General features: G+C 39.5%; 1 protein-coding gene across 4 annotated transcripts in view; it reads left to right on the forward strand.

Moving 5' to 3' along the window:
• The window catches only part of RALGAPB (Ral GTPase activating protein non-catalytic subunit beta), a 100,518-nt gene extending 76,944 nt beyond the window's left edge, over positions 1 to 23,574 (forward strand). For all 4 annotated transcript variants that reach the window (XM_060284528.1, XM_060284529.1, XM_030830609.2 and 1 more), the window contains 9 exons: positions 2,160 to 2,369; positions 7,202 to 7,360; positions 8,975 to 9,140; positions 12,075 to 12,197; positions 13,454 to 13,590; positions 15,286 to 15,394; positions 16,171 to 16,249; positions 18,504 to 18,652; positions 19,499 to 23,574. In XM_060284528.1, the coding sequence (XP_060140511.1) occupies positions 2,160 to 2,369; positions 7,202 to 7,360; positions 8,975 to 9,140; positions 12,075 to 12,197; positions 13,454 to 13,590; positions 15,286 to 15,394; positions 16,171 to 16,249; positions 18,504 to 18,652; positions 19,499 to 19,692 (1,326 nt within the window). In that variant the 3' untranslated portion in view covers positions 19,693 to 23,574. The remainder of the gene's footprint in view (positions 1 to 2,159; positions 2,370 to 7,201; positions 7,361 to 8,974; positions 9,141 to 12,074; positions 12,198 to 13,453; positions 13,591 to 15,285; positions 15,395 to 16,170; positions 16,250 to 18,503; positions 18,653 to 19,498) is intronic.
• Positions 23,575 to 24,197: the final 623 nt, after the last annotated feature.

Consider the following 24,197-nt stretch of genomic DNA (forward strand, 5'->3'; position numbering starts at 1 on the left):
GACATATCTTATAGAGAGGTGGCACTGGGCTGCCTGAGCTAGTCTGTGGTTTCAGTAGTGTTCTGATATGATCAGACCCTAGTGGAGGATATTTGGAGAAGGGAGCCCAATTCAGAGACAGTTATGACAATCTAGGCAGGGGATGGGAAGGACTACCTCATTGATAGTGGAAGTTTAAATATATGGCATGTCTTGTAGAGGTAGATCCAGACAGTCTTGGATTGATGAGGGAAGGAAAAGAGCCAAAGAACTTTAGATTTCAGGCTTGAGTGACAAAGATAACAGTGCTATTTATAGAAATATAGACATTAGGAAGAGGACAGGTTTGGGAAAATGGGAGAAATTTATTTGGGTTTAGATTAATTTAGATACTTAAATAGATTAAGTAATTGGTCACTTAGGTCAAGAGAGAAGAATTTTAAGAAATGGAAGACAGGTATGTCAGGGCATGAGAGAATATAAGGTTAGGAATGGAGGCTGCCTGCAGTTTCCAGTGCTAGAGAGATCAAGGAGAAGGAGCACTAAGAAGAGGCCCCTGGATTTTGTCATGAAATGTTGGTGACCTTTGAGAGCAAGTTCAAAGGAGTATTAAAGTGTAAGGGTCTGGGGAATGAATGGTTAAAGAGGAAAAGGCAGTGAATATAAACTACACTGTTACTGTTAACAGTAAAGGGAAGGGTACAGAGTGAAAAAGAGTGTGAGGAAATAGCCTTAGCTAAGGAAACGCAAGGCTGGTTTTTCTTTTTCTTTCTTTTTTTTTAATTCAAGAAGAATTAGAGGTGGAAGGAGCCAGTGGAAAAGGGTCTGCACCTGCCAACACTGTAAGTTGAGCTGGGGAAATGATGAGTAACAGAGTAAAGCCCTGGAGGCAGTAGGGTCAAGAACCTGTGATTGAGTTTAGAAAAGGGACACTTCTGGTAAGGCAGGAGAGGAGAGGGTCAGTGAAGGTTCAGAGACATTTAGAGATGGAAAGGAGGAAAATTAAAGCAGCTTATATAAATTTTAATCTTAGTTCTTAGCAATGAAATAGGGAAGCAAAGATAATTCTTAAAATTGCCAGGCAGCCCAGCTAGGTTTAAGTAGCATGATCTGTAGTGAAGTTACTTAATGCACTCTGCTGACTTTCTCCAAAAGTCCTTGGTATCCAGGGCTTCCCTGGTGGCGCAGTGGTTGAGAGTCTGCCTGCCGATGCAGGGGACACGGGTCCATGCCCCGGTCCGGGAAGATCCCACATGCCGCGGAGAGGCTGAGCCTGCGCGTCCGGAGCCTGCGCTCCGCAGCGGGAGAGGCCACAGCAGTGAGAGGCCCGCATACCGCAAAAAAAAAAAAAAAGTCCTTGGTATCCAGAGGCATAAGTAAAAAATTTGAATGGTGTGGAGATTGGCTGGGTGAATAAGGAAGAATAAGGAACAACACAGCCATGTTATATGCTTAGAAGAGGGTATAAGATGTCAGATTTGGGGATTTAGTTTTGGTTGGGAGGTGGATGAAGCCAGAAGGATGCTAATGGCTTGGGGAAATACGGGGAGGGGTTGTTTGCCTCTCAGTGATAGTAAAGGGGGAGTAGGAGTTTGGGTGAGCTGTAGGAAAGGAATTTCAGGATTGTAGCTCTTGAAAGTACAGCACATCTGAGGTACAAAGTGTGTCATGGATGGCAAGAGTTGTGAAGGTTGAGGAGGTTGTAGGAATAGAAGCCAGGCTGTTCACCAAAGAGGATGGAATTTTAAATAGGATGGATCAGAAGGGAAGCAGAGGTAATAACTCCAAGAGTATAGCAACTAATGCTATAGTTATGGACTTCAAAACATGAGGGGATCACTGCAGGATGAAGATGGACAGGGATCTGGCAGAGAGCAACAACTCTGCCCCCTTTCTTGCCGATGTGAAGGGAAGCAGAGACAGAGTGGTTTCACTTACAGCAAGGAGATGAAGGAGCAATTTTTGAGGCTGTAGGGACATGTTTTGGGTATTTGTTTTAACCTTGTAACGTATTTGCTTGATTGTATGCTCTTGGTTGTACTGAATTGAAACTCAGTGTTGATCACTAAAAATTATCTTCATTTATTTTGTTGCTTGTAGCTTTATTTTCATTTAAAACTTGATTAATTCTATTACTTTTATGATAATTCCAAAAAAATGAAATGTTCGGTTTATTTCAGTTAGAAGAGAGACATGAAAAATTAAGGAATGGCATGGCCCAGCAGATTGCTTATGAAATACACCTTGAACAACAAAGTGAGGAGGAATTGCAGAAGAGAAGTTTTCCTGATCCGATTACAGATTGTAAGCCCCCACCTCCTGCCCAGGAATTCCAAACAGCACGCCTTTTCCTTTCACACTTTGGATTTTTGTCCTTAGAAGCATTGAAGGTAATTTCTGTAAACTTTTATGAGTAAATATATTCATATGTTAACATTCAGCTGCTGATAGCTAAAGCATTTTTATGAAGCTAGAAGGAATTTTAAAAAACAAACTGTTTAAAACCTTACCCTTCATACAAGGAAATGAAATTCCATGATGCTGTAGGTTATAATATGAGCTCCAAGACAGTTTTCCCATGAATATATTTAGAGTTCTGTCTGAGGGGACTGCTTATAATATAATAATATATGCGCCTCTGAATTTTCCTAGGTAATGTAGGACTCATATCACACATATTAATGAAATCTATAGATAATTAGAAAAAAGAATGTTAAAACTCTTCCCCAGTACACTTTATTACTGAAATATGGGCTACAATTTATTCTGCTCTTCTATGCCACTTTTAAAAAGGAACAAGTATAAGCACTTCTTATGTTGTGCAGTTCCTGAGATCAGACTGTCTAGGTTTATGTCCTGGCATCACTACTTGCCAGCTATGTGATCTTGGGCAAGTTGCCCAACTTTTCTGAGTCTTAGTTCCTCATCTATAAAATAGGGGTGGGCTTCCCTGGTGTTGCAGTGGTTAAGAATCCTCCTGCCAATGCAGGGGACACGGGTTCGAGCCCTGGTCTGGGAGGATCCCACATACCACAGAGCAACTAAGCCCTTGCGCCACGACTACTGAGCCTGCGTTCTAGAGCTCGTGCACTGCAACTACTGAGCCTGCCAGCCACAGCTACTGAAGCCCGTGCACCTAGAGCCCGTGCTCCACAACAAGAGAAGCCACTGCAATGAGAAGCCCGCGCACCGCAACAAAGAGTAGCCCCCACTCGCTGCAACTAGAGAAAGCCCGTGCACAGCAACAAAGACCCAATGCAGCCAAAAATAAGTAAATAAATAGATAAATAGGGGTGATAAGGGTATCCATCTCATTGTGATCGTGTCAGGTGCTTCATGTAGTACGTAGTACAAAGTCAACCAGCCTGTAAGGTAAATAATGTCATTATTCTTAATTCCATTAAAACAGTTTTACAAGGAAAGTAATGGTATCTCTATTTCACAGATGTGGAAACAGGGCCTCAAAAATGTGAAATGGCTTCCCTGAATGTAGATTTAGAGTTTGTACTAAGGCCTGTTTGTTTTGAAAAGCACAACTGAAGATTGCCAGGCAAGAAGTTGTTTATTGCACAAGTTGCCCCCTGCCCTTACTCGCCAACAGCTACTTGGTTAAAGGCCATTTAACTTTTAAGGAAAGCAGAGGGGAACATTGCTGACTGAGTTTGGATTTCAGCATGTAGATGAAAAATACTTTATGTTGTAGAAAATCGAGTTAGTGGTGGAGAGTAAAAAGTAAAAAACTCTTAAAATGCAGAAGAAAACAACAGAAAGAGGAAAATAATGAGAAATACAGTGGTAAATATGGAAGTCCAGGAACAAAGATACAACCTAAAAATGATTAGTGGTATTCCTAGTGGAGAAAATTGAACAGAGTAGAAGCAGTAAATAAAAACATACTAGAAGAAAATATTACATTCTGTGGACTGAAGGGAGACAAGAAGAGGCATGGACTGAAGGGAGACAAGAAGAGCCTTAACAGCCCTGTCTCTGAGATTGAAGTTTTCCTTTCATGTTATCTATTCTGCTTGAAATTTTTAAGCTTTCAAGGAAATAATTCTCATGCTTTCTCACCTGGTTCAGAACATAGGAAAAAGGGACTTCCCTGGTGGTCCAGTGGTTAAGACTCCGCACTCCCAATGCAGGGGGCCCAGGTTCAATCCCGGGAATTAGATCCCACATGCCACAACTAAGAGCCTGCATGCTGCGATGAAGATCCCGCGTGCTGCAACTAAGACCCAGCACAGCCAAATAAATATTTTTTTAAAAAAAGAGAGAGAACATAGGAAAAAGTCAGAAAGTAAACTGGTTTATTTTATGAATCTTACCTTATCTCTAGTAACTTATACCAGACAGCACACACATGAAAAAGCTATAAACCAATCTTTACTTACGAATATATGTGCAAAAGTGTTAAGGAGAATGCTAGTAAAACTGAATTCAGCAGCGTGTTAAACAAATTAACTTCTACAACCAAGTAAGGTTTATCCTAGGAACTTAAGGAGAGTCAGTTATTGGTAAATATTAGTAAAGTTATTAAGAAAATAATTTGATCCTATTTTAGCAGATCAGTCAATAAAACAGTCAGTATTCAGTAGAATAATATTCAGTCTGATTTTTAAAAAATGAATAAACAAAAAACCAAAAACTTAGTTAGGGCCAGTAATGTAGATTTCAGTAAATGGCAGCCTGTTTAGGAAACGAGATGGGGAATGAGGAAACTAGAACCACCCTTTGTTAAAAATCAGAGGTAAAGGATATCTACCTTGGCCACTGTTTAACACTGAGAGTTTTTTAGTTAATGAAAAGTTATTTTAATTTTATTTTTAATTAAAAAAAATTTTTTTTTTGGCTGTGTTGGGTCTTCATTGCTGCACGTGGGCTTTCTCTAGTTGTGGCGAGTGAGGGCTACTCTTCATTGAGGTGCACGGGTTTCTCATTGCAGTGGCTTCTCTTGTTGCGGAGCTCAGGCTCTAGGCGCGTGGGCTTCAGTTGTTGCAGCACATGGGCTCCGTAGTTGTGGCATGCAGGCCCTAGAGCATGCAGACTTCAGTAGTTGCAGCGAGTGGGCTTAGTTGCTCCGTGGCATGTAGGGTCTTCCCGGACCAGGGATTGAACCCATGTCCCCTGCATATGCAGGCGAATTCTTAACGACTGCACCACCAGGGAAGTCCCTATTTTAATTTTTAAATAATTATAGATTAACAAAGTTTTTTTTAAAAATGTGCAGGGAGGTTCCCCCAATGGGTAACATCTTACATAACTACAGTATAGTATCAAAACCAGGAAAGTCAGTGAAATATTAAAAGAAACTAAATAAGAGGAAAAAAACCATTGGAAAGGAAAAGACAGTTCTCAGGTAATATGATTTCTAATTAGACAGCCATAAGAGAATCAATAGAATGTTTAAAGTAAATGGGAATTAAGATCACTACACACCAAGTATAGATATTAATGACTGTGGCTCTAATATGCAGTTACAAATATGATGCCAAAATACCTCAGTTACAACTGCGATATTGACAAAAGTTATTCTAAGAAAATGTATTAAAACACAGACCTAGAGGGAAAAACTTTAAAGTTATTAAGAGTTAAGAGGTATAAAATATATGCATGTTATGTTCCTGAATCAGAAGATCATCCAGAAGAGCAAGGTGATGAGATAGCTTATTTAAAAAAGAAAGAATGAGGAGGCTTTGTCCTATAAGGTGTATCATAGCATGCTACAGGTCTGTAGTTCCTTATCCATGATTTCAAAGTGAAAAATGAAAACTAGAAGTTCTTTTGTATGTTTGTATAAAATTCACTTAGTGGAAAAATCTGACCTGAATTGATGCGAGGCTATTTGTAGTCTTACTTACTTCATAGTGTGAATACTCTTCTGTTCGACTGCAAAAATAGTAATGTTTTTGATGATAGGGTGTTGCCTCAACCCTTGTTAGGAATGTTATATAATGGACTAGAAGACCAGGCTCACGATCCTTGCTATTGTAGAAGAGAGTAATCCTTGCCATCTCTGGGGGATGCTTTCCTGAAAAATATCATGGATGGCCCAACCTGCTGGGCAAGATCAGGATCTCAAAGAAGATAAAGGATGGGGGGAAACAAAACAAAAAATGCCTTAAAAGTTAATAGACTATTTTTTAAAGCAGTTTTAGGTTTGCAGAACAATTGAGTAGAAAGTAGAGAGACTTCCCATATAACCTCTCTTCCTCCACACACACAGTTTCTCGTATTGTAACATCTTGCATTGTTGTGACACATCTGTAACAAGTGATGAACCAGTATGGGATGGATTATTAACTGAAGTCCATAGTTTACCTGAGTTCACTCTGTGTTGTACAATTCTGTGGGTTTTGACAAATGCGTATAATAACATGTGTCCATCATTATAGCATTATACAAAATAGTTTCACTGCCCTAAAAATCCAGTGTAGTCTTCTTAGTCATACTTCCTCCTCCTTCCCCCACCCAACCCCTGATTTTTTACTGTCTCTACAGTTTTGCCTTTTCCAGAATGTCATATAGTTGGAATCATATAGTATGTATCCTCTTCAGATTGGCTTCTTTCAGTTAGTGATTTGCATTTAAGTTTCCTCCATGTCTTTTTGTGACTTGATAGCACATTTCTTTTTATTACTGAATAATATTCCATTGTGTGGATGTATCACAGTCTACTTATCCATTCACCTACAGAAAGACACCTTGGTTGCTTGCAAGTTTTGGCCATTATGAATAAAGCTGCTTGTAAACATTTGTGTGCAGGTTTTTGTGTAGGCATGTTTTTAATTCATATGGGAAAATACCAAGTTATGTAATTGCTTCACTGTATGGTAAGACTATGTTTAGCTTTGCAAGAAACTGCCAAATTGCCTCCGGGCATGGCTGTACCATTTTGCATTAAGACCGGCAATGAATAAGAATAAAATACATATAAAATTTTTTGCTAGAAAGCTTGATATTTTATAGAGAAAATAGGATTTTAAATTATATACATATTAAGATTTCAACTGTCTTTCAGCAGAAAAAGGCAAATAAGAGAACTGGAAGGAAGAACACAAGCATGTTAAATAGTTTCTGTAGTTTGGGATTATGGTTGTGCTTATTGCTGTGACTTTATAATTTTTTTTTAACTTAATGTTTATTAAACCGTGAGCAAGTATTGCTTTTATAATTAGAATGATGAAGAGAGATAATAATTTCTCCTTTCTTCCTTTGGCGATAGGAACCTGCAAATAGTCGTCTACCTCCTCACCTTATTGCACTTGACTCCATGATACCTGGATTTTTTGATGACATTGGGTATCTGGATCTCTTGCCATGTCGTCCCTTCGACACAGTTTTTATTTTCTATATGAAGCCAGGTCAGAAAACAAACCAGGAGGTAAGATTTCTGGATTTTGGGGGTAAATTTTTATGCTATAAATTTTATAAACCCTTGAGGTAATTGTTACACTGGTTGAGTTTCCTTGGCTTTCTAGGAACTGAGTGTGACTAGAAAACAGTAAGATTCTCTGAGGCCTCCTTTAGAATGGCTGAGACCTGCCTTCCCTAGTCACAGGGAAGATTTAGATTAATTTCCAGCTGCCAGCCAGTGGCCTGCAAGTTGAATTTGACTTACTTATTGCATCTTGACTAAATTTTCAAGTTGTTTATTTAAAAGTTTCACTTCTGAAAAAAAATTTTAATTGGAAGAAAACGAGAACTGGCAGTCAAATCAGTTTCCTGGCACTTAGAAGGATATGAAGGGATATGGGTGAACTAAACAGGTACACTTCTAAGGAGATGATGTGTTTAAGAGATGATATGTTTAAGAGATAATGGCCTGGCAATGATGCCCAGTGGATTGAGAAGTATTCGACGTAACACACCACATAGTTTGACTTCATTAGGCCTCCAGATGATCTTGCCATAGATTAACATTGTATCAACTACATCAGTGATCTGTGGACTGGCTGCATCAAAAGTTACTTGGGAGAGCTTTTAAAAGTAGTAATTCCAGGATCTTATCTCTCCTGATCTGATAAAGAAGTTCTGGAGTAGGCTAAGAGAATCTTATGTTTTAAGAGATTCCCCAGGTGATGTTGATACACTACCCCTCTCCCCATCTCATTTTTAATTTGTAGAGGATTCCTCCTTTTTCTTCCTCTAGCATTAGGTTTTCAACAGAAGCACTGTTGCTATTTTGGGCCAGATAATTCCTTGTTATGGGAGCTGTTCTATAGAATAGGACATATAGCAGCATCTTTGGCGTCTACTCACTAGGTCCCAGCAGTGCCCCACCAGTTGTGATATCAAAAATGTCTCCAGACATTGCCAAATGTCCCCTGGAGAGCAAAGTCACCCCCATGAGAACCACTGTTTTAGAACAAGGGACTTTTCTTTCTGAGGCCCAGGAATTAAGTTTTATACTTGGTGAAGAGGAGAGACCCTTCTGGTCACTTCATTTTTTTCTGGAATGGTTACATTCTCTTCTTTGGACTAAGAGAAGGATGTTTTCCCACTCATTAATTATTGAATTTGTAACAGGTTTATACTTTTTATAGCATTTGTCAAGATTTGTAAGTAAATAATCACATACCTATGTAATGTTTTTCACTAATCAGACTCTGTGAAGGCGGGGACTTAGTGTTTTTTGTTTACTTTTAGTAAACATGTCTAGCTCAATAATTATTTTGCTAGGGAGGGAGCTAAAGGATTTTCTTGTATTTCTTATCTCACCTAATCTTCACAGCCATCATTATTACTCACTTTATAGATGAAGAAACTGAAGCAGTGGGGTTAAGAAACTTGCCCAAGGCCCAGCCAGGATTTGAACCCAAATCTCTCTAACTTGGAAGCATGCATTTTTAACTACAGTGATATATATAGTCCCCAGTTTATTCTAAGCTTGGGCTTGATTTATCAGACACTTCAAAGTGAATCGATTTTTATGAAGCTTATTTTGATACGCCCTTTTGTTTCCTTCATTATATCTGATGATTGGTATATATTTCAGATTTTAAAGAATGTGGAGTCTTCCAGAAATGTTCAGCCACATTTCCTAGAATTTTTGCTCTCCCTTGGCTGGGCGGTAGATGTGGGCAGACACCCTGGCTGGACTGGGCATGTTTCCACCAGTTGGTCTATTAACAGTTGCGATGATGGTGAAGGACCTGAACAAGGTAAAACTCGTATGTTCATTTGTTTTTTCTTGTTTTGTTACTCTTGGCTTTTCGCCCATTACTATTAGTTTGTAGTCTTATTAAAAAAAAAACAAGCAGAGGGCTTCCCTGGTGGCGCAGTGGTTTAGGGTCCGCCTGCCGATGCAGGGGACATGGGTTCGTGCCCCAGTCCGGGAAGATCCCACATGCCACGGAGCGGCTGGGCCCGTGAGCCATGGCCGCTGAGCCTGTGCGTCCGGAGCCTGTGCTCCACAATGGGAAAGGCCACAGCAGTGAGAGGCCTGCGTAGCGCAAAAAAAAAACAAAAAAAAAAACAAGCAGAGGTATAGAATGGAAAAGTCTCTTTCCTCTAATCCTCACAGGAGGTCACTTAATAATTGTATAGTCTTCCAGACATTTTCTGTTAATATGGGGAATACTTATGTATATGTATATATAAATGACTGTATATGTTATATACATATATAATGACAGAGTTAATTAATATAAAATTAATGGCATAATTATCACAAGGTTAATAAGTTCCTTTTTTTGTAGTGTGAGTGAACAAATTCCATTTTCTATAACAATATTATAATAAATTTAGATTATAGCAAAAGTACAGTTTCCTAACAAGTGTATTTTGTCTAATAAATATAGTTTTCTATTAACAGATGTGTTTTTTAGACTTTGTGGCTGTCATTTAAGTTACATTCTTGGGATATTATATAAAAATCTTTGTAGTAAACAGCTGACTGTCTCTGAGAGATTCATGCCCATCTCTGCACAATCCTCCTGAGGAGCTGTAATCAGGATAACAAGTACCAGAGCAAGTATAAGTTTAAACTTAAGGCCTTTGCACCACCTGGCTAGTGCTTTTTGTTCTGGGAGCTCTTGAAATCTTGAAATCACTGGAAAGTTAATAATACCTCTCTCAAGTGGGTAATGCCTGTGTCCAGTGCTTTGAATTACCAAAGTTTTTCTGTCAACAAGATTATACTCTCTCAAGGTTTCCCATTGAATATCATTGTGACTTGTGACTTGTAATTTTTTCTACTTTCAACCAAGGTTGAATCAAAGTATTTGAGGATATGCTCTAATTTTAATTGCACATAACCTTTAATATGTGCTTGAGTGTATTTATAGACTAAGTTCTCATAAGTAGAATTGATAAAGGATTTGCACATTTTTTAGTTTGATAAATGTATAAATGTATCAGTTGGATGCTTAAGGTTGCAGGTAACAGAAAACCCGACCCAAATTGGCTTAGAGTTTGAAGGTCATTTATTGCCTCATATAACTGAAAATTCCAGAGATCAGTGTACATTTTTTGTTGCCATTTGATCAGCAGTCCTGTTCTATTTCTCTGCAGTTTTTCTTTAGCTCTGATTTCCATGTATTGGCTTTGTCCCAGCCTGGCTTTCCTCATAGTGCAAATAAGGCAGTTCTAGGCTTTACATTCACATACCACACTAGTCTGAAGAGGAGAGATTAGCTGAGTCTCAGAACCTCCCTTCTCCCCAAATCCTGAGATACGCAGTGATTGGACCACCCTGAGCCTGTCGCTGTGGCAAGAGAGATGGAATGATCCTGATAGAAACAAACAAGGTAGAGGAGGGGAGGATGGAGTGGATGTTGGGGCAGTAACCACAGTGTGTACTGCAGTAGACACAAGTGCTTGCCCAGCATCTAAACCGGGAGTCAGCAACTACAGCCCATGCCTGTTTTTGTAAATAAAGTTTTTTTGGATCTCAGCCACACTTCTTTATGTATTATCTGACTGCTTTCATGCTACAACAGCAGACTTAAGTAGTCGTGGCAGAGACCATATGGCATGCAAAGCCTTATTTACTATCTGATCCTTTGCAGAAAATGTTTGCTAACCTCTGGTCTAAACTTCCTGTTTGCCACATCCTCACCAATTTAGGTGTCTTCCAGTCTGTTAGGTGAGGAATTTTCTATTTTTAATTATGATTGAGTTTCAGCATCTTCTCATATTTTTATTTCTTACCTGAGAACTACTTGTTTATTTCCTCTTCCCAGTTTTTTGTCAGGTTGTTGATCTTTTATGTATTACTGGCAGGGCATTGTGTCCATTTTAATTGAAAACTATACTAGCTCTCAGGAGTGTTACTTTTGTTAATTCAATCTTGCTGGCTTAGAGCAGATACTATTACTAAACAGCCTGTACACTTTCATATTATATCACTGATCACTGGGGAAAGTGGAACAGAAGCAAAGCTGAGGAGCAGTAGAGAGAGACCAGGGACAGGAAATGCCTTGAAAGCAAGAGTACACACATGCAGACATCTGTCCCCCTTCCCTTCAGAGGGACTGTGGTAGTCTTCTCCCTTTTGATTACTGTTACCTCTTCCAAAAAGACTGTTGCCTAAATCCGCCTTATACAGATGAGCTAAAGGTCCTGCTAATCAGAAGTGGTCTGGTTTAGAGTAGTTTCAGAAAGTATGAAATTAAGATTTTATGATTTAAAGTTAGTGTATGTGCACCACAGCTACTGAGCCTGCACTCTAGAGCCTGCACGCCACAACTACTGAGCCTGTGTGCCACAAGTACTGAAGCCCGTATGCCTAGAGCCCGTGCTCCACAACAAAGGGAAGCCACCACAATGAGAAGCCCATGCACTGCAACGAAGAGTAGCCCCCGCTCGCTGCAACTAGAGGAAGCCCGCACGCAGCAACGAAGACCCAATGCAGCCAAAAATGAATAAATAAAATAAATTTTTTAAAAATACAACTTCTAATGTAAAAAGTAAAGTTAGTGTAAAGACATTTAATGAACATTTATGGTTTATTCTTCTTATACATTAATTGGTTCATGTCGAAAATGTACCTTCTATTTATTATCACTTTATTAACCAGTTAAAATTTCAGGAAGCAGGATGATATTGGTTTTCCCCACTTTTTAGAGCAGTAATGTAGTGTTTCTCATTCCTAGATGAAGTGATTTCCTCTGAAGATGCTGGGGCTAGCATTTTCAACGGACAGAAGAAGGTGCTGTATTATGCTGATGCCCTTACAGAAATAGCTTTTGTGGTTCCTTCTTCTGTGGAGTCCTTAAGTAAGAGCAGTTTTTGTATGGAACTATTTTTGTATTCACTGGTTTGTGCAGTAATATTGCATTGGGGGAGATTCTGAAGTCATCTAAGACATTCTTCAGCTTCAAAGGCATGATAGCTTTTAGATTATGCAGAGGTACAGGATGTTATCCCCTCTTAACTAAAGGAAAGTAGTTAAAAACAAGAAGACTGGCCCTCTAATAATAATTTTTAAATAAAGGAGATCCACTTTGGCCCATTTTTTAACTTTTTTTAATCTGATTAATACATAGAAGCCCTATTTTCCAGTTTATTCATTTCTTTCTCTAATTATGAGTAAGCTCTCACCTGCTTCCCTGTTTCCATGTGAGAGCCTTTATATGGAACCCCAGAGAATCCTGCAATTGGAAGGCCCTCATGATGGCATCTGGCTGATCTTCTAACATTGAGGAGGAGAAACTTCAGCCTAGAAAAGGTGGTGATTAAGCCTGTTCTTCTCAAGGATCAGGAGTGATCATTACTTCTCAGTCTGAATTCTTAGTCTTATTTTGCCTAGAACCTTTGCTTCTTGCAAATTAAACTCATTTCTTTGTGCCTGACCAAGCAGTAGGTGGAAAACTTCAGCTTCTTCATTGAGACCATCCATAGGATAGGATGCTGCACATCACACTTTGATGATCTCATCTCTAGGCTAATGACTTTTTGTGTGCCCTAGCCTACCTAGGCAGCCTCTTCACCTTTGTATTCGGACCCTTAATTTTGCACTCTAGGCCCCTCTCTGTCTCTTACTCTGGGACCAGTTGTGTCCGTGGCAGGAGGGGCCTTCCATGTTCTAGGTCAGTGTCTTAGCAGCTGTTTGCCTTCACGTCAAGGCTGTGATCTACCACCTGAATTCCAGAAGCCAGGCCCCATCTGTCCTCTATGAACTGAGTCCCTGCCTGGTGTCTCTGGCCCAGCCTGTTTGCACCAACTCAGTAGAGCCAGAGCCAGCAAATTATGGCACACAGGCAAAATTCAGAACACTAAGAATGGTATTTACATTTTTAAAGGGTTGTAAATAAACTACAAAGAAGAATATGCAGTAGAGACCTGTATAGCCAGCAAAGCCTGAAATATTTATTACCTGATCCTTTGCAGAAAAACTTTGCCAACCCTTGCTCTAGAAGCAATGCTTTGCTTAAGTGACTTAGGTTGGACTGTTAGCATAACTAGTTTAATAAACACGTTTGCTCTAAGGAAGTAGTAGGTATTATAATTATTTTTTTTCTTTATGCTATAGCTGATTCATTGGAAAGTAACATCTCAGACCAAGATAGTGATTCAAATATGGATCTTATGCCAGGAATTCTGAAACAGCCATCCCTGACGCTTGAGCTTTTCCCTAATCACACAGACAATCTTAATTCCTCACAGAGGGTAAGTCACTTTGTTGATAAACCTCCAAAAATTTGTAGTGAAATGGAAGTAATTATAAAATCACACCTGAAAAGCTTTTAACTTTAACTCAGAGAGTAATTATAGCAGTACTGATTCATTAGTATCTTAATTTTTTTAATCAAATTCTTACGTTTTTCTTTTTTTCAGCTTGCAACAAATATTTAATTCTAATTCAGCCTTTGTTGTTTTCCTTGATTTAGCCATTTCAGTTCCGTGCTCGGTTCTTTCATCCATTCCGTCTCAAGCCTAGGTTTTTATTTGGTCCCTAAAATATCCACTAAAGGTACAACAGTTACTATACATTTCATAGCATTAATCATGCAAAATTCAACTTAAGTCTGACAACATACAGATGACAGCATTTTGAAGAATCGTCCAGTGTTTGAATAAGTGCACTGAGTGAGGCAACACAACAGCTACTACAAGAAGACAGCATTTTACTTTTATCCTTTTTTCTTACCTTATCAGATGTTATGTCTTATCTGTGTTCTCCCCTCATGTTATGTCTTAATCCTTACTGGAAAGTGACTGAGTAAGTGATAACAAGACTACAGGATCAGTTTACAGGTGTAAGAAAATTGATTTAGAACAAATAGTAAAAAAGACAAAAGAAGTGTAGTGTAAACCTTCCTGAAGCCCTTCTTCCATTGTAAAGGAGTTTAATTTGGCTCTTTCTACACTTAAAATGATTTTTAACGTAAGTATTTGCTTAAAAGAATATGGGAGAGGTTCACCTTTAAAATTGATTTGGGAAAAAAAGTTAACTTGTATAAAACTCTCTGAAGTAGACTGATTTTGAAAATCATGAATTGCTACCTTTAAAAAGGTTTTACAGAATACAGTTTGGAGAAGAACAAGTCAGGTAATGCAGAATTTTAGTCAGATCTAATGGTCAGGGATTGCTACTCATTTTCTGAATGCCAACGTGGTTACGATTAGAAGGGAACTTCCTCAACCTGAAACAGAACTCTGCTAGAAACCTGCAGCTAACATTATACTTACACATTATTCTGAAAGCTTTCGCACCAAATGGAGTCAAGGATGTTTGCTCTCACTACCTCTATTCACAAGATAGTAGAGGTTTTATGCAGGGAAATAAGAAAAAGAAATAAATCGCATAAAGCTTGGTTATTTCTTAAAATCCAAAGAATGACAACTCTTAAAGCACCATGTTTTCATTTACCACATACTTTGCAGACTACTAACAAACTTAAGGAAAGAAAAATCATATCAGTAGATACAGGAAAAGCTGTTGACAAGAATTCAACACTGAGAGGATCCCCAGGCAAATCAGTGATGTTGCTATGATGGAAAAATCGTCCTGCTTTCTGACCATAGAGATAGACTCAGATCCTTTTTAAGCACTCATTAAGGCATTGCATCAAATTTTATTTTTATAACTATAATCGTTTACTGTTCCTTATCTTTTTTTCATTTGAAGTTTCTAGACCTTCATTTCCTTGTTCTAGTTTGAGACTTGATAAACAGAGGAACCAAAGAAGGGCTTTTTTGCAAATGTATTTTATACTTTTTTCCAGAAGTGACTTCCCATGACGTGATCCTTATTTCACTGGGTAGCTTGATGAATGTATGGTTGTAGTTTTATTAAGCCAGTGTTTTTTATTTGTTTGTTTCTTTTTCTTCCCCTCTTCTGCTTTTCTCTGCCTCATATAGCTCAGTCCCAGTTCCAGAATGAAGAAGCTGCCTCAGGGGCGCCCTGTGCCTCCCCTTGGACCTGAGACAAGAGTTTCTGTAGTCTGGGTGGAACGCTATGATGATATAGGTACTGTGTAAGGACTTTGTCCATTAATAAGATTATAATAGGATGACGATGACTTGTTAAATGTCTAAAGGGAGTGGCAGCATAGGCCCTATATGGTGGCCAAGAGCTGGAACTGGAGTTCAGCAAGCCTGGATTTCATTAAGCCTTAGGTCACTCATGTGTTAAATGAGTGATCCAGCACTTATTTCATAGTTGTGAAGATTTGATGAGACTCATGGTTACAAAAAGCCTTTAACTCTTCTTGGTATGACAGTTACTGGTTTGTGACCACTTGGTCCCACTGCATGTAGCCCCCAGTTACCCCAGAACCTCTGGAAAGGAGAAGGGGGAACACCTCCCTCACCCTCTTTCCACAGACCCTACTGTCTTATTTTAGTGTAAAGCTTAATTTGTCCTTAGGGATTGTGCTATGGATATGTTTCTCATGATTTTTATGTAAGCTGCATTAAGAACATTAGAAATGTGTATTTATCCTAGAATCTCATCCAGCTCAGAGTTTATAAGAAAGTGTGAAAGTTGCTTTCCAGAACTTCTAAAGCTATTTCCAAGCCCTCTAAGACTATAGATTATGTTCTGTAAAAACTCTCTGCTTTAGATGAACTTATCTAAAATACGTCTTAAGGGAGAATTTTTTTTTTTAATTTGTGAAGAATAGTTAGGATTATATATTTTAGGATAGCGCAGTCCATATATATGTTGCCTGCTATGTGAAGAGATTAGGAAAATAGGTTTCCTAGGAGGGAGATATTAATTGTAATGCTATGATTTTCTTCCAGAAAACTTTCCCCTCTCAGACCTGATGACAGAAATCAGTACTGGTGTGGAGACTACTGCAAATAGTAGCACTTCTCTGAGGTACGCTCTGTACTTGCTTGAAGTTTGTCAGCATTGTGTTTAAGCATAGAGAAACCTATTGTTTACAGTATGTTGATTGCAGTTTCATTAAGAGATAAGGACTTTAATGAAACAAAAGGGATGAAGGCAGTAAGAAGTAAACGTAATTAGGGGAGAAGAATCAAAGAGAGAAGTTTGTAGATTAATGCACAAGGTGATCAAATTAGCAAGGATTTTTAAATAGCATAATTAATTGCTGTTTAAATTTATCTGAGGCAAAAAAGAAAGACGGAGAAGTGGAGGCAATTAAGTATTAATGAAGGCTGATAATAGAGTAGCAATATTAGATAGAAATAATGGAATTAAATTGGTCAAAACATTCTGGATAGATAGCAGTTAAAATGTCCTCATCACATAGGAGCTATTTAATGGGAAAATATTTCTAAGTAAAACATAATACTAACTTTATTATAATACTAAGATTTTTATTTTAGCTTTTCATGCACAAAAAGGATAAAAACAGAATAGTATGATTCTAAGAATAATAAGAATGTATCTGTGCAGGCTTTATTGTTTCAGAGCTTTTTGCTTGCTTGTCTTTGGTTTAAACAAATAATTTATATCAAGCTAAACTTGATATTTTAACTTTGAGTAAGTTCCTTCTGTTTCCATGATCTGGTTTGTATTGCACGTAAGATGAATTTAGATTACTGTTGTAGAAACAAAGTCAGTAAAGGTGGTTTATTTTAACATTATCATATTAAATTTCTAGAATAGGGCAAGTCATTCTTAAAACTTCCATGTTTGCTTTCGGGTTTTTTTGGCCTCACTGCGTGGCATGCGGGATCTTATTCACAGTTCCCCGACCAGGGATTGGAACCTGTGCTCCCTGCAGTGGAAGCACAGAGTCTTAACCACTGGACTGCCAGGGAAGTCCCCATGTTTTTTATGCTAAAGTATTTTAAAGCAAATTACAGATTTTCTAACATTCTAAATATGCACTTCTGAAGATTAAGAACACTTTTCAAATAGATAAAGATAACATTATTACAGTAATAAAGTTAGTAGCAATTCCTTAATTTCATCTAGTAGCCAGCTCACATTCAAATTTCTCCATTTTCCCTAAAATAGTCTTTATAGCTGGTTTGTTTAAACCAGCATCCATTTCATCCATCTGGTGTTAATTCTTTCAGTCTCTCAATACAGAACAGTCCTGTTTTTTCTTTTTTTCGTCCATGACACTGACTTGCTGAAGAGACCAGGATAGATTTCATGAGGGGTACTTTTCTAGAACTAGTTTGGAAGAGAACTTTTAAGTGTCTTGTGCTGTTTGTTGTTGTTTTAATCTTTTTAGGTCAAAAGTTCTAATATGATTAGACTGTAAAATTTGTGTTTTACTAGTAGTTTAGCAAAGTTTAGAATTTGTCTTGGGGACAGAATTAGTATAGGATTGATTTTTATTAAATGTCTTAAAAAATTGACTCACTGTCCCTTTGGCCAAAATCACTTTAGAAAGCAAGCTCATTGTGTTGCAAAACAAAAGCAAACCAAAACCCTGGCATATAGCATCGAAGAGTAACATGGGTACCTCTAGATGCATTGGCATAGCCCTGACACATGATGTGTAATTCAGTCTTCTAAAAGTACGGTTGCTGACCTTGGCAGCTGTGTTACCTGTTCAGAGGCTTTGAGGGCTTTGACTGTGCTAAGATTCAGCCATTTATCACCTCTGCTGAGGAGGACAGTTGCAACTGACCCAGACTAAGGTCCTCCCAACCTCTTTCCCCAGCCCCTAAAAAAAAAATCATATCAGGGATTCCCATAGTGAGCCTAAACTGTTTCCACTTCTGCTCTGAGGTGCCAGCATTGACTGTGGTGGAATTCCCTGCCCTCTGGCCAGCCCCACTCTTGTTCCCTACAGGAGGGAGGAACTAAGTAAAAGTAAAAAAATGGCTGGTTGCTATTGATGGTTCCCCACCATACATTTTTCTGGTCTTTCCTTCCACCCCGTGTCCCCAGTGATTTTCTAAGCACAATTTTTAGCCCCTTTTTTGGTCAGCTTCAAAAGGCCAACCCCACTGATGGGTAATTAGGGTCAGGTGTTGGTGTGGGGAGCTTCACCGTGGGCTCCCAGAAAGAAGATTCTGAGCAGACTGGTCACTTGTCTCTTCTCAAATACTGCCTGGAAGTATGTCCCCTTGGTATTCTTATATTATACATGGGGGACTTCAGCTCTTGAATATCTGGGGTAAAAAGAGTTTTTTATTTTCTTAAGATCTACTGCTCTTGAAAAAGAAGTTCCTGTCATCTTCATCCACCCTTTAAACACTGGATTATTCCGGATTAAAATTCAGGGAGCCACTGGAAAATTTAACATGGTCATCCCTCTTGTGGATGGGATGATTGTCAGTAGGCGAGCACTCGGTAAGCTTCATATGTGGCTGAAGGATTGAATTTTCTTTTCATTTCTTTTTTTTAAAATAAATTTATTTATTTGTTTATTTTTGGCTATGTTGGGTCTTCGTGGCTGTGCGTGGGCTTTCTCTAGTTGCAGCAAGCAGGGGCCACTCTTCATTGCGGTGAGTGGGCTTCTCACTGCGGTAGCTTCTCTTGTTGCGGAGCACAGGCTATAGGCTCGTGGGCTTCAGTAGTTGTGGCACACGGCCTCAGTAGTTGTGGCTCACGGGCTCTAGAGCACAGGCTCAGTAGTTGTGGCGCACCGGCTTAGTTGCTCCACGGCATGTGGGATCTTCCCGGACCAGGGATCAAACTCGTGTCCCCTGCGTTGGCAGGCGGATTCTTAACCACTGCGCCACCAGGGAAGTCCCATTGAGTTTTCTATTTTTTTTTTTTTTATTTAACATTTTCATGAACCAAAAAGAAGCATAAATAAGGAAATGATGATATTACTTAGTAGGTCCCACATGTGGAAAATCCTGTGGCTCTTTTTAAAAGGAAGCATGTTTGGTTCTGTTTTGAAGTGTGCTTAATCTGCTAAGTACGAGCACAGCTGTAATTCACAAACTTCCAGTGCTGGAAAACGAGCATAGTTGTTTACACTGCAGGGCAGGAAATGGGTTGTCAGGCTAGATTTTGATTTTGTTTTTCCATGTCATCGTGTGTTTCTTCTGACAGTTTTATCTTAGTAGAGCTCTGTCTCTCTGGGGACAAGGAGTTTTGCAAATGGAATGAAGTAGTTTGAGTTTGCAGAGAATAGTTCACTTGAATACTGATAGTTCACCTAGCTGACTAAAACCCTCTGTTTTCAAGGTTTTCTGGTGAGGCAGACTGTAATTAACATTTGTAGAAGAAAGAGACTGGAAAGTGACTCCTACAGTCCACCACATGTCCGCCGGAAACAGAAGATCACCGACATTGTCAACAAGTACCGGAACAAGCAGTTGGAGCCAGAGTTTTATACTTCACTTTTTCAGGAGGTTGGACTCAAGAACTGTAGTTCTTAGACCACTGTCTGTCTAGGACTATTGAACTCTAGTTTGGAGCTATAATATCAAAGCAAAACAATTTGATAGGTGATCACTGTAACAATAAAACAAATCACTCCCCAAGAGCTTACTGTTTAATCACCAGAATAGAAGAGACACATTATAAACCCATCTGAGAGAAGACTTTTCGGCTTTTTAGTGAAATGGGCTCCCAGACACAATCATATTCCTGCTGGTAATGATGATATACGTTTTAGCCATAAACTTTCTTTTAAAAGTGACAATTTTAGTTAAATATAAGCCTTTTGAGGAGAAAGGCTTTTATGCATCTCAGTTAAACATGTGCATTGGTAGTTTCAAATTTGCAAATTAGAAGTTGAAGATAGTTTTATACCTCACTTTTTAGGAGGTTGTGTTCAAAAGTAAAAATCTGTCTCAGAATCTTCTAGGACATTTAAAGACTCGTGTTGATAGCATGGAGGAGAAGGAAGGAAACCTCAACTTTCTGCTCACTCGTAGGTCCATTTGTCATCCAGCTCTCATCCAAATGTCAAACTGACGGAAAAGAACTTAAGTGTTTTTTGCTCAGATAAGAAGTCTGAGATTAAAATATTTCATAGTTTTTCTCCACACTTCAGAAAGTTATCTCATCACTGCAAAGGTCTGTCTGAAGGCCTCAGTTTCTGGGCAGCCCAGGAACAGATCTAAAATGGAAGCATGGCCCAGTCCTTTAATGAGGATACAAATGGAGTTTGTGGAGTTAAGTTAGAAGACAGCTGTGATGCCTCCACTCTCTCCATTATTGTCTAGCTCCGTGACATTATGACAGGTTAACCATTTGTAATTCCTTGGTAATTTCTTGGTTAAATATTAAGAAATATAAATTCACAGCAAAGGTTAAACGTTATTTGGTTTCATCCATTGTCTCATTTCAGGACCAAGCAGGAAACTGCAGTAGTTTATGAAGGATTCTAATTTGGGGTTCAGGAAATAGCCTCTCAACGCTACTAATTCAGATCTCTCCCAGAGAGCTACTAGATTTCATCATAATTGACAAACATTAGTGACCACCTCCTTGGGTGGCTGCTTTTAGAAATGGCTGTTGTCATATTTTCTGGACTTTGCCGGCTGAAGGCACAACAAATCCCTGCCCGGGTTTTTGAAATACTTCTGTTACCTCGCTGCTACTTTTCTGCCAGGGATAAATGTTTTGAGGTGGCCAGACCCAGAACATCCTTACAAGGATTCCTGTTACAGTGCTAGAGTATACACTGCTCATTTCTCCTATTCTTATGTACTTTCTTCTTTATTAAGATTATTTTATGTTAAGAAAATAAGTGACATTTAAAAGTCCAAAGAGGAGTGATCACAGTTGTATAAGGGGTGATTTCCCACTTGAACTCTGATGTCAGTAGATTCTGTAGGTCAGGCCTACAACGGTCTGTTTGGTTTGATGTTTTGGTAGTTTAATTAGAGGGTGGGGAATAGTATAGGACCTAATTCCCTGTGCAGATATTTCTATTCCAGAAGTTCATGTTGATATCTATGAGCAAGAAACGGCATAGCAGCTCTTGGTTTTAAATTTGCCGTACCTTTTTCTTCGTGTTTGTTTTAAGCTCAGGTAAAGGTAACCTCCTCCTTCTATGACTCCAGTTTCCATTCAGGGTATAATATTATTCAGTAATTGATTTTCTTTTTAATCTGGGCAATAAATTGATGTTTCCAGATGGTAGCATGGGGGAGGGGGTTGTATGATTAGCGCGTTCTACCCTAAAAATGTTTTAGTAGCTCAGCAGGTGTAAAGTGAGGTTTAACAACTTTCATGGAAATTCCAGATTGACATTTCATGGGAAAAAATGAGCACTTGTTCTGATGGATGTGGACAAAGAAGGCTATAAATTAACGTGCAACTTATAACATTCCAGAGGTTAAAAATAACTGATGCAGGTGTACCTCTTCAGTGTGACTCTTCAGATAACACTTTTACCTTTGGCATAGTTCTGCTGTCAGCAAAATGTACGGTGGTGTGTGTGTTGGGCTGGCCTTCCTGATGCTGCAGTTTGCTCTAATTTCTGACAACTCTTTGTAATTCTAATGGCTTTGATAAGTCAGTGAACAACCATGTTGAATGCATTTATGATCTGGAAGACTTTGTGGGCTCCCAGGGAAGGAGGGATGGATTTAGGACTGTGCTGCTCCCAGAGACGTGAAACCCCAGTGTGCACAGCACAGACGGAGTATGGGGCACACATACCTCGTCAGGTGCCGACTCCTTCTGCTCAAAATCACATCTACCTAAAAAGGGAGTGTGGTGGGGACCCTTGGACCTTTCACTGTTGTGGGTTTGAGTTCATGGTCACTAAATTCTCTCAGCTGCCTTTGTAAAAGTCACTTTGAGTACAGTAATGCCAGAGGAGCATATTTAGTCTCTAATAATAATCTTTAGTAGTCCACTTGATAAATTTGCTAACATAGGTTCAGAACCTTTGGGGGGAAGCCAGGACCACTTCGGTCTTTGGCTTAAACAGTTTAGTTGCTGCATGTGACAGGTGCACCAGGGTGTGGATGAGTGTGGCATTTGTTGACAAGGAAAGCATTACCCAGGGGACAGAGGCAGTCCCTTCTCACATTTGGGGGGTAGGGGCTCTCTCCCCCTCTCTGATTGGGAGCATTGAGGACAGAGGAGGGCTTTTGCCTTTTCCTGTTCAGCCGGCTCTCTTTTGTCAGTGCTTCCTCCTAAGACCCCCTCCTGTCCGTTGGCCCTTTGACCTGGATAGTTACATGGTGGTTTGACTGCCTCCCGTCCTGGCAATATATACACACATGCATGCATGCTGTCCTCCATTTCCAGGTCTTCAGGTCCCCTGAGGCCACCCATTTTCCTCTGGACTCATTTATAAAAATAAAATACCTACATCTTTGGCCAGTAATGTCAGTTCCTACAGGTTTTGTGTGTGAGGGCTTCATGAATGGTTACTTCCTGCATACACTGAGGAAGCATTTGTCAGACTCTGCAGAGTGATTTTTAGAGAAGCAGTGTCTTCAAGAGTATTTATTTATATTGGAAGGTGGAATTTTACCCAAAGAAAGTGGGAGTCAGCCTTGCTCAAAGACATGTAGATGGTAAAAATGTATCGGAGGTAATTTGACCCTCCTGCTGGTAGTTCTCCATTCAGCATTTTTAAACCCCTTCAGGTTATATCTTCCTAAAAAGAATTGATTTATATGTTTACATGAAATGGTAAGTTGCGTTAGGTGGTCTGTTTTAGGGATTTCCATGACAGCCTCTTTTCCCGAGATGGAGAGATTGGAGGTAATCCACCCGTTCAATGTGGAATCAAACTGTGGGTTCTCAGTAGCTAAAGAAGCCATGTACTGTATAGTGTTTTTCTCGGAGTATCAACTCATGTTTTTCAGATGCTTTTCTTTTTTTAATGGTGAGGGAAAGGTATAATTTGGGATTCCACAGTGCCTTGCATACAGTAGGCGCCCAATAAATATTTGTTGAAGCAAACCAAGTTTCCCAAGTCCTTGTCTCTTGCAGTGACCAAGAACATCTTTCTCCTCTGAAGGGCTTGGCAGTTGTGGCTAAAAAATAAGCAGTATCATTATTTGCTTGAAATCATATACACAATTTGTATGAATTTTGGTATGTTGCCAAGACATGATCTTTTTCTTATTGTATTTTCTGTAAATATTTCTGGCACTGAACTGTAAAGTAAAGGCGAAATGTAAATATGAAGGTGTCCTGTGTACCCTCGCCTCCTGTGTTTCCTCTTCGTCAGTTAGGGAAGAAGGCCCAGAGGCTTGTTTGTATTTATGCAGCCCCTTTGTCCAGAAGAAACCCATGGAATATTGAATGTAATACATTTAGTCAATTAAATTTTAAGGAGATTCTTATCTAAAAATGTCATGTGTGCTTTTGGTTTGATTCTGGCATGGGTGTTCTTCATAATTTAGATCAGTAGGTTTTCACCCTGGTTTTGTAGAGTATCATGAAATACTCAAAATTTGATAAATTTAAAAAGAAAATTATTTGGCCTTCTATGCTGGAAGGAGCTTGTGTAACTAAAGCACTGCCAACAGAGGCCCACCTTACAGAGGCTAGCAGTTGCTGAGCGGCTGGCTGGCTCTCTGTGTCCTGGGAACACAGAAATGCCAGCTGAGCTCCCTGCCTGCAGAAGATCTGAGCTCTGCCAGGGCTGGCCAGTCAGGAAAGCAGAGATGCAGGGGGAGGTCCTCCCGCTGCCCACTGTAGGGTCTTGGCTGCAGAAGGTTCCATGGGGCCAGATTAACACCTAATGCCTAGGTCACACGTGGCGGGGGGGGCGGGTGGTACCACTTGAGCAAACAGCTGTGGTGCATGACTCTGCCAAGAGCCACCCCTCCAGCCTGGCACTGACTCCACGTGACAATGCGTGGCCCCCCAAAGTGCAACTGGAAGCCCGGGCTGCGAGTTGCCTCCCCTCAGGTGTGTGTCCACACCTGCTTGCCTGCTCACCACAGGACCTGCTGCTGGGTTC

The sequence above is a fragment of the Globicephala melas genome, chromosome 15, assembly GCF_963455315.2.
Source record: "Globicephala melas chromosome 15, mGloMel1.2, whole genome shotgun sequence".
Lineage (NCBI taxonomy): Eukaryota > Metazoa > Chordata > Mammalia > Artiodactyla > Delphinidae > Globicephala > Globicephala melas.